Source organism: Gordionus sp. m RMFG-2023, chromosome 2 (assembly GCF_954871325.1).
Source record: "Gordionus sp. m RMFG-2023 chromosome 2, tfGorSpeb1-WG-v2, whole genome shotgun sequence".
NCBI lineage: Eukaryota > Metazoa > Nematomorpha > Gordioida > Chordodea > Parachordodidae > Gordionus > Gordionus sp. m RMFG-2023.
In genome coordinates, this window is record NC_088776.1 from 23,596,421 (window position 1) to 23,613,188 (window position 16,768).

A 16,768-nucleotide genomic window follows, 5' to 3' on the forward strand; every position below is an offset into this window, starting at 1 on the left:
GTTATTATAAAAATTGATAGTATTATCATATTTTTATCGAAATAAATGGGTGCAAAATTTCAAAATAGATTACATTTAAGAAATTCTAAAAAATTTTCAAATATCAAAAAGACTTTTTACAAAAAATGATTTAGAATTTTAGATAAAATTTAATCAAAAATCTCACTTGAACATTCTCAAAGAAGATCAAAAAAAATTTTCCATTTTTTATCACAAATTATATATTTACAACATAATTTCTTTTTATTAATTTAAAAACGATTAATCTTGTTAATTTCTTGTCCATATTTAATTTCAATATGTATTTTAAAATAAAATTTTATTACATTTATCCCCTTTTACTGTTGGTTGATTTTTAACACTCGTTTCACTAATAAGATCAAAGGAAACCTTTAAAAGAGGTGACATGTGTATTGGTCAATTTTTAATTAAAGTTGGACTTAATTTACGTTAGTCTATTTTGAATTAACCGTATAATGGGTATTTATTTTTAAATGATCGATGTCAGATTAAATTTCATCATTATATTATAGTGCTGTAAACATTTCTAAAAAAAACAAGTTCACTTTCAAAAAAAAGGAACGCGTTCAAGTTCATGAACCGTTCAAAATTATGATAAATTTTTTTTAAAATTTTTTAATAAAAATAAATGTCTTATATTTATTAACACAATATTAGCCATGTTAAAAATAATATAGTTTTATTTTGATAATATAATTATAAATTTAAAATAATATATCAAATAAAAGATATTTTTATTTATAAAAAAATTTTCTTATTAATTTTTAATAACAATATTTTTCAAAATTATCATCTGATAGACAAGAACGCTTGGCAATTATTACGGCATTAGCTATACAAAAACGCGCTCAAGGGTAGATCAGGTGATTGCGGCATTATACTTAATAAATAACTCTTTTAACGTGGGGAATTTATTAAAAACATTTATTGTTTTGTTATTTGCTTAAAGAATTGAGATAAGTTATCTGCCTCCAATTCATATAAGTTATCTGCCTCCAATCCATTCTACTGGATGTATAATTGCAGAAAGAACATATTGATCTTCATATATATGTTCAAATCTTTAAAATAAAATAAAATATATGTAATTAATTGAGAGTGATAGGTTTAATACCTTTTATTAATCCCATTTAATACGGCGTCTATCAATGGTTGACCATATTTGAGGCCACTAATTTTTTTTAATTTTAAAATAACTATCGTTATTGTTAGGGTCAAATATCCCAAAAGCATTTTTTCTTCAAATTTAATGATTTTACTTAGTTATATTATATTATATTAAATAAATAATTAATATTACAATCAAATGTCGTTTTTAATTGAAACCTGAAGATTTTGACAATATAATATTTTTTGGGCACATTTTACACTTGGTAAGCATTGAATTAATTCCTTCAAATGTTACTGTAAAACATTTATCATAGGCCATGGTAATGTTAATTCATCTGATTTTTAATTTTCAGAATCAGATGATTATGATGAAATAATAATATTCAGAAATAATAATATTCATGCTTATGCTAATCTATTAAATTAAAATATTAAAATATTCATGCTTATGCTAATCTATTAAATTTAAATATAAATAATAATATACAAATTGATAAACTATGTGTTAAAAAAATTTAAATGTGTAAAGGAATACACAGCCGATTAAAAAATATAAATAACACTTTTTTAAAAAAATTCGGAAATATTAAATTTTTCAAATAAATAAAAATAAAAAGTATTTATAAAATTGAAGGAACGTTAAATTCGAACGCCGCGTTCGTCATAAAAAAGGAACGCGTTCACGTTCAAAGTTCGTCAAAAATAAAAGGAACGCCGTTAATCATTTTTTCCAAAAAAAACGAACTTCCTACAACATTATTTAATTATATTCCCATTCCAATAATTATGTTATCAATATTCCCCTATTATTATTTTTCATGAAAATTGCCTTTTTCTTTTAATAAATTCTATTTCCCCTAACCAAGTCCCTGATTTGATATTTATATGAAATTATTCGTCCTTTAAAAAAATATATATTATAAATGCTTCATTAAAAAATCCTTAATTAGCTGAAAAATAATAAAATGCCCGAATACGTATGGGATTATAGTAGCCAATGAACTAAGACTTAAAATGAACAATTAAAAAGGTTTTTTTTTTAAAAAAAATATTATATAATAAAATTATTTTTTGGAAATGTTTTACGTTGCCTGTAAGGGTGGTGGAAGGGGGGGGGGCGTGTTGTAGGTTTATATTATATTTACATTTATCACTATCATTTATAATATGCTAAACAATTGGAATCATTTGCGCTCAAATAACTTCCAAACTAGAACCTCCTGATCTTTTCAAATCAGATGGTACGACTTGATAGAATCACTCAAATTTCATGGGAGAGAGGCCAATTATTAGTATGGAACACCCCCTGGCTTTCTTAAACCAAGCCCTCAACATCTTGGACCACAAGAAACAACATAAAATCGAAAATATTCATAAATTTTGATGAATACCATTTTTTCATACCAATCATTTCGTCCATATTTACCACCTTTGCTTGCCCTAGCATTCTTTAAAAATCTAGACTCTCAACTCAGTAAACTCTTTGAAGAATTTCGAGAAGAGTTTTTTCTCCGACAAGGCTCGCCAAAGCCATCCTTAAAGCAAACTACATTAGCTTCAATCGTAGTCTACATTCCAAAGAGCTGCCCTAAACTCTTTTTACTTCTTAGTTTCCTCTCACTTTGTATCATATTTGTTCCTTATATAAATTTTTATATTGTTTTGTTTTAAATATTTCACATATTTTGTATATTCTATTTTAATATATTTTCATAATTCGATAATAAAATAATTAAAGTATTAAAAAAATATATGAATATAATATACTAACTAATAACCCATCAAGAATGACGGGGTTGAGAGGTAATTAGTTAGTTTTTCTCCCTACTTTTATTATAGTTGTTACCTGTTATTTAAAAATAATATCTTTTTATTCTTTATAACCCCCTCCCCCCTTCAGGCCAGGTCCCAAGGCCTGAAAAAAAAAATTTGTTTTAGGTCAATGTCTGATCCATACTTGATAATAGAATTCCCAAGCGTCCAAGCTGATAATAATTTTGAAAAATTTTCCCTAAGCCCAGTCCAATATAATTCATAAAAATATTTTCCAAGCCCAGCCCCACCCATAATAATTTTAAAAAATTTTTCTCAATGGCCAGCGCGCAATAATTTTGAAATCTTTTTTCTCAAGCCTGGAGATAGGTAAATTTCTAAAAACCATATTCATTTTTTATTCTTTTTAATCCCACTCATTCCTACTTCAGACCAAAACCAACTCATTAGGACTAATAGTGAATACTCATTTTTGAGTAAAAATATAAATTAGCTTTTACCTGAGACCCATATAAATATTATGCAATATCTATAATAAAAAAATTCCCAACAGGTTCATGCTCATAATCATGTTGAGAAAATCTTCTCAAGCCCGCCAAAGACCATAATAATTTTGGTAGTTAAGAACTGAAATAAAATATGTAAAAGTCATAATTCATTTAAAAATACAATCAGAATATGAAAGTTGCATGAGCCTTGGTTTTTTGATCAGGCCTAACTATGTCTGAAAAATAAAACTTTCAGGCCAATGTCTAACCCATATTTAAAATTCAAAAATCTTCAAGCATCTCTATTTTAAATTTTATCTAATATGATTTCCATCTCAAATTTAAATTTTGATATTTCTAATACTCTTAATGCTCACTGTATGCAACAATTTTCCCTCTTTTTCTCCTAAATTTTAATATTTTTATAAAATTTATTAATAAAATATATTTAGTACCATACACACAAACTAAATAATTACCCTTCAACACCGTCAGCTAATTATCGTAATAAACGGCAAAATTTAAAAAATATCAGATATTAATTAATATATATATAATTAATATTTTAAACTTAATTATATTCAAGTTGGTGCATGCTTAAAGCATACGCCTTTGAAACGGGAGATTTGTGGTTCGACTCTCGTAGATAGCAAAAAAATAACATTACAGTATATAGTCTCCTTAAATTTTAAATACATTAGGGAGATACGAAAACGATCGTGTTTTGATTATGGAGATTATATATATTAGATAAATAATAAATAAATACTATTTAAATTATTTTCCTTAAAAATACTATTAAGGCCGTACAACTAAAACATTTTTAGAATTCTTTTCAGTCAGTAAGGAGAAATAAACTTGATTAAGAACACTTCTATTATGTTAAATTAAACTTAGGTAGCTGGTCCCGTCAAAATAGCCATATAAAGAATTTACCGACCAAATATAAAATTTCAAACAGTTCGCATATCAAAAAGGTTCAACCCAGTTCACAGATCTTTTTAGAGGTTCATGTTCGGATGATAAAATTTTTATCGATTCAGGATGGATTTAATTTTGGTAAATAATCACGGTTAACTGATTTGGCTCGGTTAAGGTTTAATTTGATCTCTAAAATTACTATAAGGTGATATTTATAATAATATTAATCTATTTACATAATAATTTGAAATAAATTTTTTTTAAATTAATAAGCCATTTTATCGGATCGGAAAATTTTAATATCGATCTATAATCGATATTTTAAAAACGATTAAATATCGGCCCGATTCGATAAAGCAAAATATTTTATGTTCAATTAAAAAGGTATAAATTTTTTCTTCGTTATTCTATATATTGTTTTTTGGATAATAATATTAGCCTACGATATGGCAGTTAATATTAATTAATATAAAAAAAATATTCCAATATCTTGGGAAAAAAATTTCATTGCTGGGCTTGATTGGTATTTAATATTTATGCTAAAAAATCTTAATATCTCCTTTAGGATTCCATTCCCGAGGCAACAAGTATGACTAGGGCTACTAAATTTGATCTAGATGATGTTAGATACATTTTTAATTTATGTTTTATTAAATGAATTGTTAAATAAATGTTATATTAATATTTAAGAATATTAGATGAAAATAAATTTTGAATGTATGAATCTACGATAAGGATGAAACTGGACTTGCCACAGACATCCAAAGCAAAAAATTTATAAGTGCAAAATGTTTATTAAATTAACTAAAATGAATTTGAATTTATATATATAAATAGCCTCAATTTTAAAGTAATGATATTATGAACAATAAAACAATAAAATTATTCTATACGTATCATCATTATTAATAAATAAGAGTGCATTTAATTTCATCATAATCTAAAAACCCAATAGTTTAGGAAGCCCCTTGAAGTGAATTGTCTAACCCTGCTATTGGGGCTTGTTGGGGAAAATTTCCACCTTTACAAAAAAAATTAAAAAAAATATGATTAGATTCCTAATTATAAGGCACCTTTAAAGAGTATAGTAATAGGTATTGAATCAAATATTGTTCTTTATATCATCTAAAACAAAAGGATTAAAAATCGGTTTGACTAGACCAGTCTCCACTATTTTTTTATATTAAATATTCTATCCTAACATGAATAATTAATATCTCAATTACTTTTTAGTTAAAAAAGAAGAGCTTTTTGCGTTAGTTGGATAATATATTATCTTATTTATATTTTAAATATTTCATGCCTGAAGTCTCTGGAGACTATTCTTAAAACAATATAAATGGACTCTATTTTTTTATGTTTCAAACCTTTAACATACTACCCGTCCCACCTCCCTAACATTTATAAATGCTATAGATAAATATATAAAATTAAAGGAAGGGATGGGGGAGAAGGGCAGGGGCTTTTGGACAGCTTTTCTCCAATAAATTTTATTGGAGGACTTTAGTTCTGCCTTTTGGGCTTTTAGTGTCTCTTATTTTAAAGATAATTTTGGGTTTAAATACCTTTTTTAAATGTTTTTCGATGTTTGAATTTAAATTTATAAATCTTGAATATCAACTCTTCTTTTATTCTTCTAGATTTTATCTCTCAATGCCGTTTTCTTCCCCACAAATACTCTTATTTCTTATTGGGCTCCCACCCTTCGTTTTCCATCTACAACTAAAACCTCTAACTTTCTCCTGTTCTATGTGTCCAAATGAATAGCCAAATCTTTTTTAGCTTTTAATTTTAGACCTCTAATCTTTTATAAATTATATCATTGCTATTGCTATGATCTTTCTTGGATTTATTATCATAGGTCGTGGCAAATCACCTCTTGGCAAATTTTCAATTTCCACCCCCTCACTTTCCTTTCCTAAAAATAAGAATTAAATATGCCAAAACAGCATTAAATTTTTAAATAATGACTATAATGAAAATATTTCAGAAAAAAGTACCTGCAAATAATAAGCATATAGCCATTCAATAAAATTTAGGAAAGCGATGATGTAGATAAAAGGTTCCATTAAGTGAGCAAACTAAAGGATGACTTCTCAAAGAACAACAAAAGCTAAAATAGTAGTATGATGTATTCTTATGCGAAGGAAATAGAGTGATCCTGGAAAAATATAGATTGCTGAATAAAGTAGATAGTAGGAAGGTTATTAAACGACCTGGATAAAGAAAGATATATATATTCTAAATAAAGTTAATCAAATGTTGCAAACAAATGCATTCACAAATGCATTCAAACTGAATGCATTTGAATAAAATTAGTGTTTTTTGAAAATACATGAACAGCGATCTTTTTATTTTAGATGAATTTTGAATGTGAACGTATGCTCAATTATTTTTTGACGACGCGTTAGCTTTCTACATTCAGTATAAGATATTAAATATTAATTAAAACGGTGTTTAAAATATACAACATAATGTAAAAAATTAATTACAATGATAAATAGAATTAGATATTTCGATTATTAGCAATATGAAATTAAACTAAGCTTATCCTAACAATTTTTTTTTATTTTACAATAGTTGAACCAGAAAATATCATTTTAAATTGACCAATTGCTTATGCCCATATAGTTCCCCAAAGGTAGACAATTAGAATGATGTAAGGGGTGTTATCAATAAAACTTGACCGGGTCCTTTAACCCTCCTTTAGGAAGTATTTAGCGTAAGTAGCTCTGGGTGGTAATAAGAGTCGTAACTATCTATATATTAATTTGATTTTTTTTAAAAAAAAGTATATATAGACCTGTGCCCCGGAAAACAACTCCGTTTATGAAAATCACATGGCGGCGTATGGCCGGTGCATAAATTTAAAAATTTTCATATTAGATACTTTTTTATTCTTATGATTAATCAACATCACTGTTGTAATTGTTTTGTGCAATGTCATTAGAGAAAATGCCTAAATGCAATGGATCTACATTGTATATGCTATTTGATAGCACTGATCTATACCCTGGTACCCTTTTCCAAATTGCGATTCTATTGATGATAAATGTCACTCAAATGAGAAAATTATTAAATATCCTGACTAGATAGGATTGTATATTAAATATGCTTGAAAGTATATCCGGAGCTAATAAAAAAAATCTAAGTAATAATGTTTTGAAAAGAATTTGAAAGCAATCTCAAACTTTTAAACTATGAATAGGATCTCATGGAAGAACTATTAATTGCTCTTTCGAAATTTAAGGACCTACATTGAACTTGGCATTACACTTTTTAGAAGTGTAATAAAAATACGTTTAATAGTAAATTATGATAGCTCGGAAGTTATTTCAAGGAAAATAAGTTTAAAATACACCATACGATTTCCTGTTAGCGATTTGAAAGTAATAATATTTTAATTATTTACTTTTTACAAAAATTAACTAGGCGTTAGCTTATCTTATTGACCCAAGGTTTCGAAAATTAAAAATTGTGACTAATAGAGCAAAATTGCATATCGTTGTAATTTACTTAGAAAGTATGATAATATTAGATTAGCAAAAATAGATATTGAAAACAGGAGAATATCAAATACAAATTATCTGACAAGGTTAATAAATAAACATTCTACAGCTAATAAAAATTATGATTCCCTTTTAAGTGGCATAGAACAATATTGCCATATTCTTCTCAACAAACGGCATTCACAGGATATGGATGTTCTAAATTTTTGGAAAGAAAAGAGGATCAAACTTTCTAATCTTTCCACGCTAGCTAAATAAAACAGCAACTAGTGAAAGGGTTTTCTTTACCTCAGGGTTTGACGTTGAATTCAAGGAGACTAAATTGAGTTTGAATTTATAATTAGTTTTCTTTTCAATAACAATCTAAAATTATGTCGATATTTCTGAAATGTATATTTTATTTTTAATTTAATTTAGCTTTACTTAAAAAATTTAATTTGCAATTTAAAATATATATTTTATAAAAAATTTATGTCGATGCAATGATTTACGCCGCTAATGTTCGCTAATGTCAACGACGGCTAAATAATGGCCCTCTGCTGGCTGCCTATTAGATTTTTAAATATCGCCCCGGCGGCCAATATCATCGGCAAACAGGTCTATGTATATAAAATAATAAACATTAGATTATCTTTACACAAATTTATCTTCCTTTTTCCCTAAAATTTAAGTCGGGCATGTTTTTATTAAAAAATATTTCATAAAAAAAAGATGGCAGACCATCTGAATAGTTTTTATTTTTGAATTTGTAAAATTTGAAAAAAGGGAGGACTTATCTTACTTTCTATTCCAATGTATGTATTTTCAAATCTGAGGCTCTATTAATATTTTATATTATGTTTATAATGTTTATTATTCAAATTTATAATAACATATTAAGAGGTATATCATATTCATAACCAGGATTTCAATTTGCGGGAATTGGGAAATAAATTTTTAAGGAAAATTTAGTCAATATTAAGTCTAAAATAATTAGTGTACAAACTCTCATTTATTATATCGATTTTTAGTAGGTTATTATTTTAAATGAGATAGCATAGCAGAAATTTTTTTGGGGGAGAGGGGGGGAGGGTGTATTTTTGATGCATATACAAGATATTTGTATATTCATTTTACAGGGTCTTCATGATTAACGGCTATAACTGAGAGGAGGGGGTATAAGAAGGTATTTTGGTTAAAATATCAAATTCTACGTTTGGAAAGTGTTTTAAAAATTGTGCTATGGGTGGGAGAATGATGGGGAAACATTTAGGAGTATTGATAGGAAATTAAATTTTTAACCGTTAAAAATTTGGTCAACTGAACCTGGAACCTCTAAAAGAATCTGTGAACCGGGTTGAACCTTATGATATTTTAATTGTTATAAATAATATAATCAATCAATTTTGATTGTCGATCGACAGCATCAGTCTTCATTTTTAGATATCTTTGGCTATTCGGCGTTGCTAGCCACCAAAGTTAACATAATTAATTAGGAAAAGTAGGGGAGACCGGGGATCTTATGAACCCGAAGTTATCAAGCCTTAGGGTTTTCTTCTAGAGTACTCAACTCTAATGGTCAAGCTATATTATGCATGCGGCTATAACCTTTTTTAATATCGAATCACATATAAAATTTTTATAACACAATATATGATTTATCCCTCAAAAACTTTTTTAAATGCTGTAATTTATCAAAAATAAAAAAATTACAAAGGTTTTAATTATCCAATAACTATATTATATAAAAGATCATACCCTATTCTATTTAAAATTATTTTTTATTTAAACAAAAAATATGTCTAAACTATCATATCTGAGGCTACTTTCAGTGGTTCATGTGAGCTTTTTGTGCATCATTTTAAAATTTTGCTTATTGAAATTTGAATATGGTAATAAATAATATTTTTAAAAAAAACAACTAACAAATGATGAAATCATTTATTATGAAAATCAGTTCTTACTAGCCGTTATGGAGAAAATAAACTTAGGTTAACAATAAAAAGATATCAAGATTAATGAAACAACAAAATTTTAAATTGTCTATATCAAGACAAATATTTAAGAAAGAGCAAGAAACTATATTATATCATTTTCTAATAAATGTATCTAAAATGTTTGGGTCTTTGGCCCATTCTGCTGCAATTTTAATCCACGAATTTTTTATAAATTTTCCATTATGGCTTATTTTTATCAGCAATAATATACATTATTTTTATATCTAAAAATAATAAATATTTTGAGACTCAAAAGCGCCTCATAGGAAGGCTCATCTTTCCCCAGATGTAACTCATCCTTCCCCATATTGTTTTTTCTGTAAAATTAATACTGTTAAAAGGTATAATTTTATAAAAAAATCGTTTTATGTATAGCATAAAAGTAAATAAGTAGAATAAAATGAAATATTATTTATTCAATATTATCAAGTAGATTTAATTTGACGTGTCCCTTAAGGCTCGCATGCTCCCCTGTCTCTCCAATATACATTTATAGATAACTGTTTATCTATTATATAATTTCTAAATTAGGTAATATTTGTCAATAATGATAGAATTAGAATAAATGTTAGTTGCTTTAGGTATGTGTTTTAATGATAAAAATGTTTGTTGGTAAGTTAAACTGGTTTTTAAAAGATTCAAACCAACAGTATATTCCTTTTTACATGTAACCGAACTTAGACCTTAAACCGTTTTCAAACATTTGAACCCAAACCTGAACTGAGTGGACGTTATAATTCAGATTCCTGGTTTAATTTAAAAAAAATTCACACAATAAATACTTTGTTGATATTCAAACAAAAAGGTAAATACTGATTCAATATAAACTAAACTAATATCGAGAATAATTAAGAGAAAGAGATATATTACAATTAATTTCAAAATAAATGCACATGAACCACTTCTAAAAACAGAGTTCTGGTTGGTAGTATTTTGTAGAAAAAACATAGGTTTAATTAAAGGGTAACAACAAGGACTTATAAATTTTATGTAAAATAACACAAGTTACGTATTTATTTTATTATTTATTCGTAAACATAAAATTTTTCATAAAATACAATTAAGTACATATTATATTCGCATTTTAAAAAATATATTTGAGCAAAAGATCTTAAATTTAACATCAAATATCATCACTAATCCACAAAATAATAATAATAATAAATGATCCACAAAAAGTTTTAATAATAAATAATTTTATATAAAGAGTATTCGGGTTGGTTAAGTTATTGAACTTTAATACAGAAATAGATTTTCTCTTCGCTGTCAAAAACGAAGCGATATTAAATATGGCAACATAATTTTTAAGTTAGATGACTTCGGAAGAAATTTTCTTTCCTTTATAATGAAAAAACCTTGAAATCGGTTCCGCCGGAGATAGGGAGATTATGTCAGTAAAGCACCACGGATGTTCAGTTATTATCAAATAAGGCATACAAATTTTTAATTACTTTTTTAAAATTAAAAACACAAAAAAATAGCTATTTTTCAATATGATTATGAAAACGTTGCACTTCTTTTTCTCTAATTTCAGGCAGTTAGCCTCATTATAATAAGCAACATTAAATTTAAAAAAATTATATGATAAATAAAATATTTAATTTAAAAGTATAATTTTAAAAGAATCAAAATATTCCCTTTTAAATCAAATACAAGAAAACTTCAAATAGGATATTATTCTGTTTTTTAAGTGTTATTTTTGACTTGCAATATTTTAAAAAAAAGATTGATCAGAATCCAGTTACTTTACATTAATACTGATAGTTATTTAATTTTTTAGTGGGTCATATTTCAGGTTAACCCTCCCTATTATCGAAGTATCGACCAACAACAAAAGTATCTCGATACATATGCTCGTTTTTAAAAGAGTCTTTTAACTTAATACATGCTATTTGCTAAAATTAATTCTAGTACTAACTTTAAATATTTATTAATTTCGTAACTCTATAAAATGATCAATTAAATGTTAAATATTTTTTTAAGATTTATTTTTAAAAAAGATGAAATTCAATTATTTCAGTAATTAACCCCCCCCCCCGCACATTCCCACTCTTTACTAATATGTGTCCTTAATTGATTTTGAAAAAATTTTGTAACCCTATTTATAGACATTTTATATAATATAAATCAATAATAACCTAAACATATGTATAAAAATAATATGAAACTTTTTAGTTTTACTGTATCCTTGCTAATTTTAAAATAAAAAAATGTTTTGTTATAATTTTTAAATATGTTTAATTAAACAAATAAATAATTCAAATTTTAAAATTTGAGATGAACTAATAACAGATTTTTAAATTTAATAAAAATAATCATAATTTTTGATCAAAGGTCATTCAAAAGAAATTTTTAAATATTAAATTCTAAATATTATATAATATATTCATATTTGGGATCATTAAATTTCTTATATTCAATATTCAAACATGATGTTTAGAAAATAAGGGAAACAGCATAAAATATCTAGCACTATTATAATTTTAAAATTTACCTTTAACAGTAATATTTGCTATCAGGTATTCCTTCTGCCCATATTCACAAATGTAATTTCCATCATCACAGGGCGAGATATTTTTGATAAGTAGGACATGAACTAACCCCTCATTCTCAGTCTTCATTGTAAATTTGGAAGATTCCGTATCATCTGATTTAATAACTTTACCATCATTTTCCCTTCTCCAAGTAACATAGGCAGCTTTATGAGGTAAAGTGATCCGTATTTCTATATCATCTCCTGCAATTGGCCCATTTGACAAAATAGCTCTTTCCGCTCTTTTTTCTTTTTCTAGAGGGCCATACGAAGGTATATTTAAAAAGAAATTAGGTTTTTAGTTAATTATTGTTTTAAAAAAGAAAATCAAAATATTTTTTTTTGGTTTGAAATTTTATATTTTGGCTTTTTTAGAATATTTATATTTTGTTTGATTTTAATCAACGAATGATAAGATTGTTTTTAATTAAAAATCCTAAAAAATTAAGTAAAATTGTTATTGATTCAAGGATTAACAAGAATAGCGAATATAATCTTTTTTTATATATCTTATAGGCATATAATATTTAGATTATTTAGTAGAAAAAATTATCATAGTCTACAAATAAAAATGTTATTTTTTAATGACCTGAGTCAATCTGATACTCGATTTCAAACTCCGATCATTCCATTTTTTAAAATCAAATTTTCTGCCAAAAATACGATATTTGAAGGCGGAATTCTTTGATGGAATAAACTGATAACTTAAGGCTGCAAAAATCAGAATTTGCCAAGGGAGGGGAGGTGGTTCAAACTAGTATCAGATTAATTTATTTCCCTAAACTCCCTGATCCTAATAAAATACAGATATGGGAGAGTTAGTTTATATATTTTTAAATTGTATATTTATACATGACCGCTTTTATTTTAAACATTTTTAAAAAATTACTGTGGATATTTGCCGACTAAATAATCTGTAACCTAATGTAGAACCCAGCGTAAAGTGGTCCGATCCGACCGAGCTAAGGTCGATCAGTCTCGAGCCGACCTTCCCTCCTAAATCGGAAGCTGACGTATATTTCAGACTTAACTCAGACCTCGACAAAAATTTTTTTAATGTTTTTAAAAAATAGCCATATCAAGATTAAGTAACAACTTTGTTTTATATTTTCCTTCAGGGCTTAAAATCTTCCCGCCTTTATTAAATGTACTTTTTCAATCCAATATATAAAAAAAAATTGTAAAGATTGGACTCGGATTTTTAAAATAATCGGATTTGACCAATCGGATAAAAATTTTAAATTTCTCAGATCGGACTTTAAAAATAGGTTCTATGCAAGGCTCTAAGTATAAAGTAAATTTTTTTTAGGTGATTGATTATAAGATTTGAACACAAACAAGCAAATCTAATATGATTACCTTCAACAATAATTTTGGCTTTTATTTCTTGATCTTTAAAAATGCATGAATACACACCGGCATCATCCATTTTAATATTTTTTATAATTAAAATGCTATTATTCTCAGGAGTAGTGCGTGCTTGGCTGCGACTGTCAAGCGTTAAGGGACGACCATCTTTGAGCCACTCAACATTACGTGTTTCGGGCAAATTGATCATCAACTCAAGATTGGATCCTTCTTTAAGATGTTTTGTAGGTGGTTGTACATCTATTATAAAATATATTTAAAAAATGAATGAATAATGTTTTTCCAATAATTTATAATTAGATTTGTTTATTTTAAATTGATCGATTACTTTGGATTATGATTCGCGCATTGTTATTCTGTCCATCAGTTACGCAAGTGTATACGCCGGAATCCTCCAAGGATGCTCTTGGTATAGTAATATTGGTATTATTATCATCAACAATTATTTTGCATTTAGAGTGATTAAGCATATCAATAGGTATACCATCTTTTTCCCAAATCAATGAGTCGCATTTTGATGGTAAATTAAGGGATATTATTATTTTTGAACCTTCTTCAATAATCTTATAAGTTTGAATAGTATCTGGCGATTCTAATATCATAGATATATTTTATGTGAATTATATTAATAATCTTTTTAAATTAAATGTATCAATATAATAATTATTAAGCTTAATAATTGAAAATCTTTATCGTTTAATATTTAGAAATCCTATCAATAAAATAAACATTATAAATAATTTTCTTTAAAAAAAATTTTTTTAATAACTTACTATTAACGGTGACGGAAATTTTGATAGAGTTTTCTCCAACAAAACATTCATAAATTCCTGAATCCATCGTTTTTGCTGAAGTAATAAACAATTTATCATAATTTTTATCTGAAACAACATTAATTCTTTTTCCGTATTGAGTTAAATTCTTTATGGGTATTCCATCTTTTCGCCATTCTACCGTATCTGGGGTCCTTGTTTCTATCGGATCTATAGAAACACAAAGTTCAAGATCTTGTCCTTCTTCTATAACTTTTTCTTGAACACGGGGTGTTTCACACACCGAAAATACTTTCATATATTTAAAAATATAATACAATGTATACATGGAATTAAAAATTCATAAGGAGTTTTAAATGTAATTGTAGAAATATTATAAATTTATAAAAGATTTAAAGGTCAGTTTAAAATTCTGTAAAAATTTAATTTTATCTGACAGAGTAAAATGATAATTCCGACATAATTTTGATAAAATCTTTAAATAATTAACGAAAATAATGTTCATAACTTTAATATTACTATAGATATCACAAATTTATAAGTTAAATTCTTTTTCCATATGCCATAAAAATTTGAAATAGTGGTCTTTGTTAGATTCTGTTTGCATCATAGTTAAATAGCGATTTCAAATTATTTGATATGTTTAAATGTGCAATTTTGAAATGTCAAACAATTATAAAATTAAAATTACTCAAAAAATTTAGGGTATTATCTTAAGTTAAATTTAATGAGTGTATTATGGTAAAAAATTATATTCGCTTATGGATATTTAAAAGTAAAAGATTGAATCATTCCTATGATATTATATTTAATAAAACCTGGTTTGCCAAAAAGTTTAATTTTGGTTTCTTTGTTATTCCATTTGCAAGTGTAGAGTCCCTGATCATTTTGATCAAATTTTTCAAACACAATTTTAACTTTTTTTCCTTCATTAATGAAAGATAAATTTGAAGTTTGTTGATTTATTATGGCACCATCCTTTTCCCATAAAACTGTATTCGGCTCATCAGGTAAGCTTAATATTAATTCTAACTTTGTGCCTATCTTGACATCTTTGATGAAGGGTTCACGATCTAAAACTTTCAAACAAAAATTTTATATTAGTATATTTATTTAAATGTAGAAGAAAAAATAAAATAAGGAATTATTAATATAATGTCACTTAATAATCTTTATGATGTCAGTCGGTCAGCATAAAATAATAAATAATAACAAATGAAAAAGGAAATTAATACATTAAAGAATTAAAATTTTATTTAAAGAAGGTTTATTAAAGATTTTGGAAATAAAAAAGATTTTATAAAAACTAATTTTCTTTATATAATCATAATATATTTTTTTTACCAGCTATCTTAATTTTGGGACCGATTTGATATTCATTTATAAAACAAGTATAAATTCCTTCATCGGTAGATTGTACACAAGGTATCATCAATTTTCTTTGTAAAATACTATCACCTGCCTTTCCAATTATTACGTAATGATCATTAGGGTATATTTCTATTCCATCTTTTTTCCACAATACGTTAACGTCATCCTGATGTGAAGAGGTCAAATTTACATCGATTACTAATTTTGATCCGATATCGACACTGTACTCTTTAAATGTTTCTTCTGATTTATATATAGATTAAATTTAAACTAATCTAAAATATAAATTTCAGCATATGAAATTATGTATAATAAGTATTTTTAATATTACTAAAAGAATTAATTTATATATTTGATTAAGAATTATTTTGAGTGTTAATTATTACCCCTATATTTTTTAAAAAATTTCAAAAGTTCAGTCCAATCAGTAGATTCTACAACAGATTGAGTACGAAGCAAATGCTTCATTGAATTTGCAAGGGGAGGTGGGGGGGGGGGGGGGGGTTACATTGAAACAATTTCTTTAATTTGTAAAATAAATTAAATCCGATTAAAAACGTAAAAAATATATATCTGTCATCAAACATATAGTATAAGAATCCACAAATAATGGAAGTCTAAAGTTTATAATATAAGAAACAAATTTTGATTTACAGTTAAAGCTTTTATGACATAAAAACAATGTAAATAGTAGTATTTAAAAATGCTACATTGAGGTATTGTTATAAATTTAGATAATTCAGAAGTTATAAATTATAGGGTTTGTCAGACTCAGAGAAATGTAAATATTTTATAATATAAAATACATGTAATTTCTAATGATATTGATGATGAATCGAATTCTTCAACTGGAAAAATTATTAATTTTACACATTTTCAATTTCATAATATAAAATCATTTATAAAAATTAAGTCTTAAGTACAA

At 25.9% G+C, this 16,768-nt stretch overlaps 1 protein-coding gene across 1 annotated transcript in view; it reads right to left on the bottom strand.

The window, feature by feature from the left end:
* LOC135923553 (titin-like) overlaps window positions 1–16,768 on the bottom strand; it is a 156,430-nt gene that overhangs the window by 68,373 nt on the left and 71,289 nt on the right. The window contains exons 44-49 of the mRNA XM_065458360.1: window positions 15,817–16,086; window positions 15,291–15,551; window positions 14,473–14,763; window positions 14,028–14,291; window positions 13,691–13,939; window positions 12,293–12,586 (exon numbers count right to left, since the gene is read on the bottom strand). Coding sequence (XP_065314432.1) covers window positions 12,293–12,586; window positions 13,691–13,939; window positions 14,028–14,291; window positions 14,473–14,763; window positions 15,291–15,551; window positions 15,817–16,086 — 1,629 coding nt within the window. The remainder of the gene's footprint in view (window positions 1–12,292; window positions 12,587–13,690; window positions 13,940–14,027; window positions 14,292–14,472; window positions 14,764–15,290; window positions 15,552–15,816; window positions 16,087–16,768) is intronic.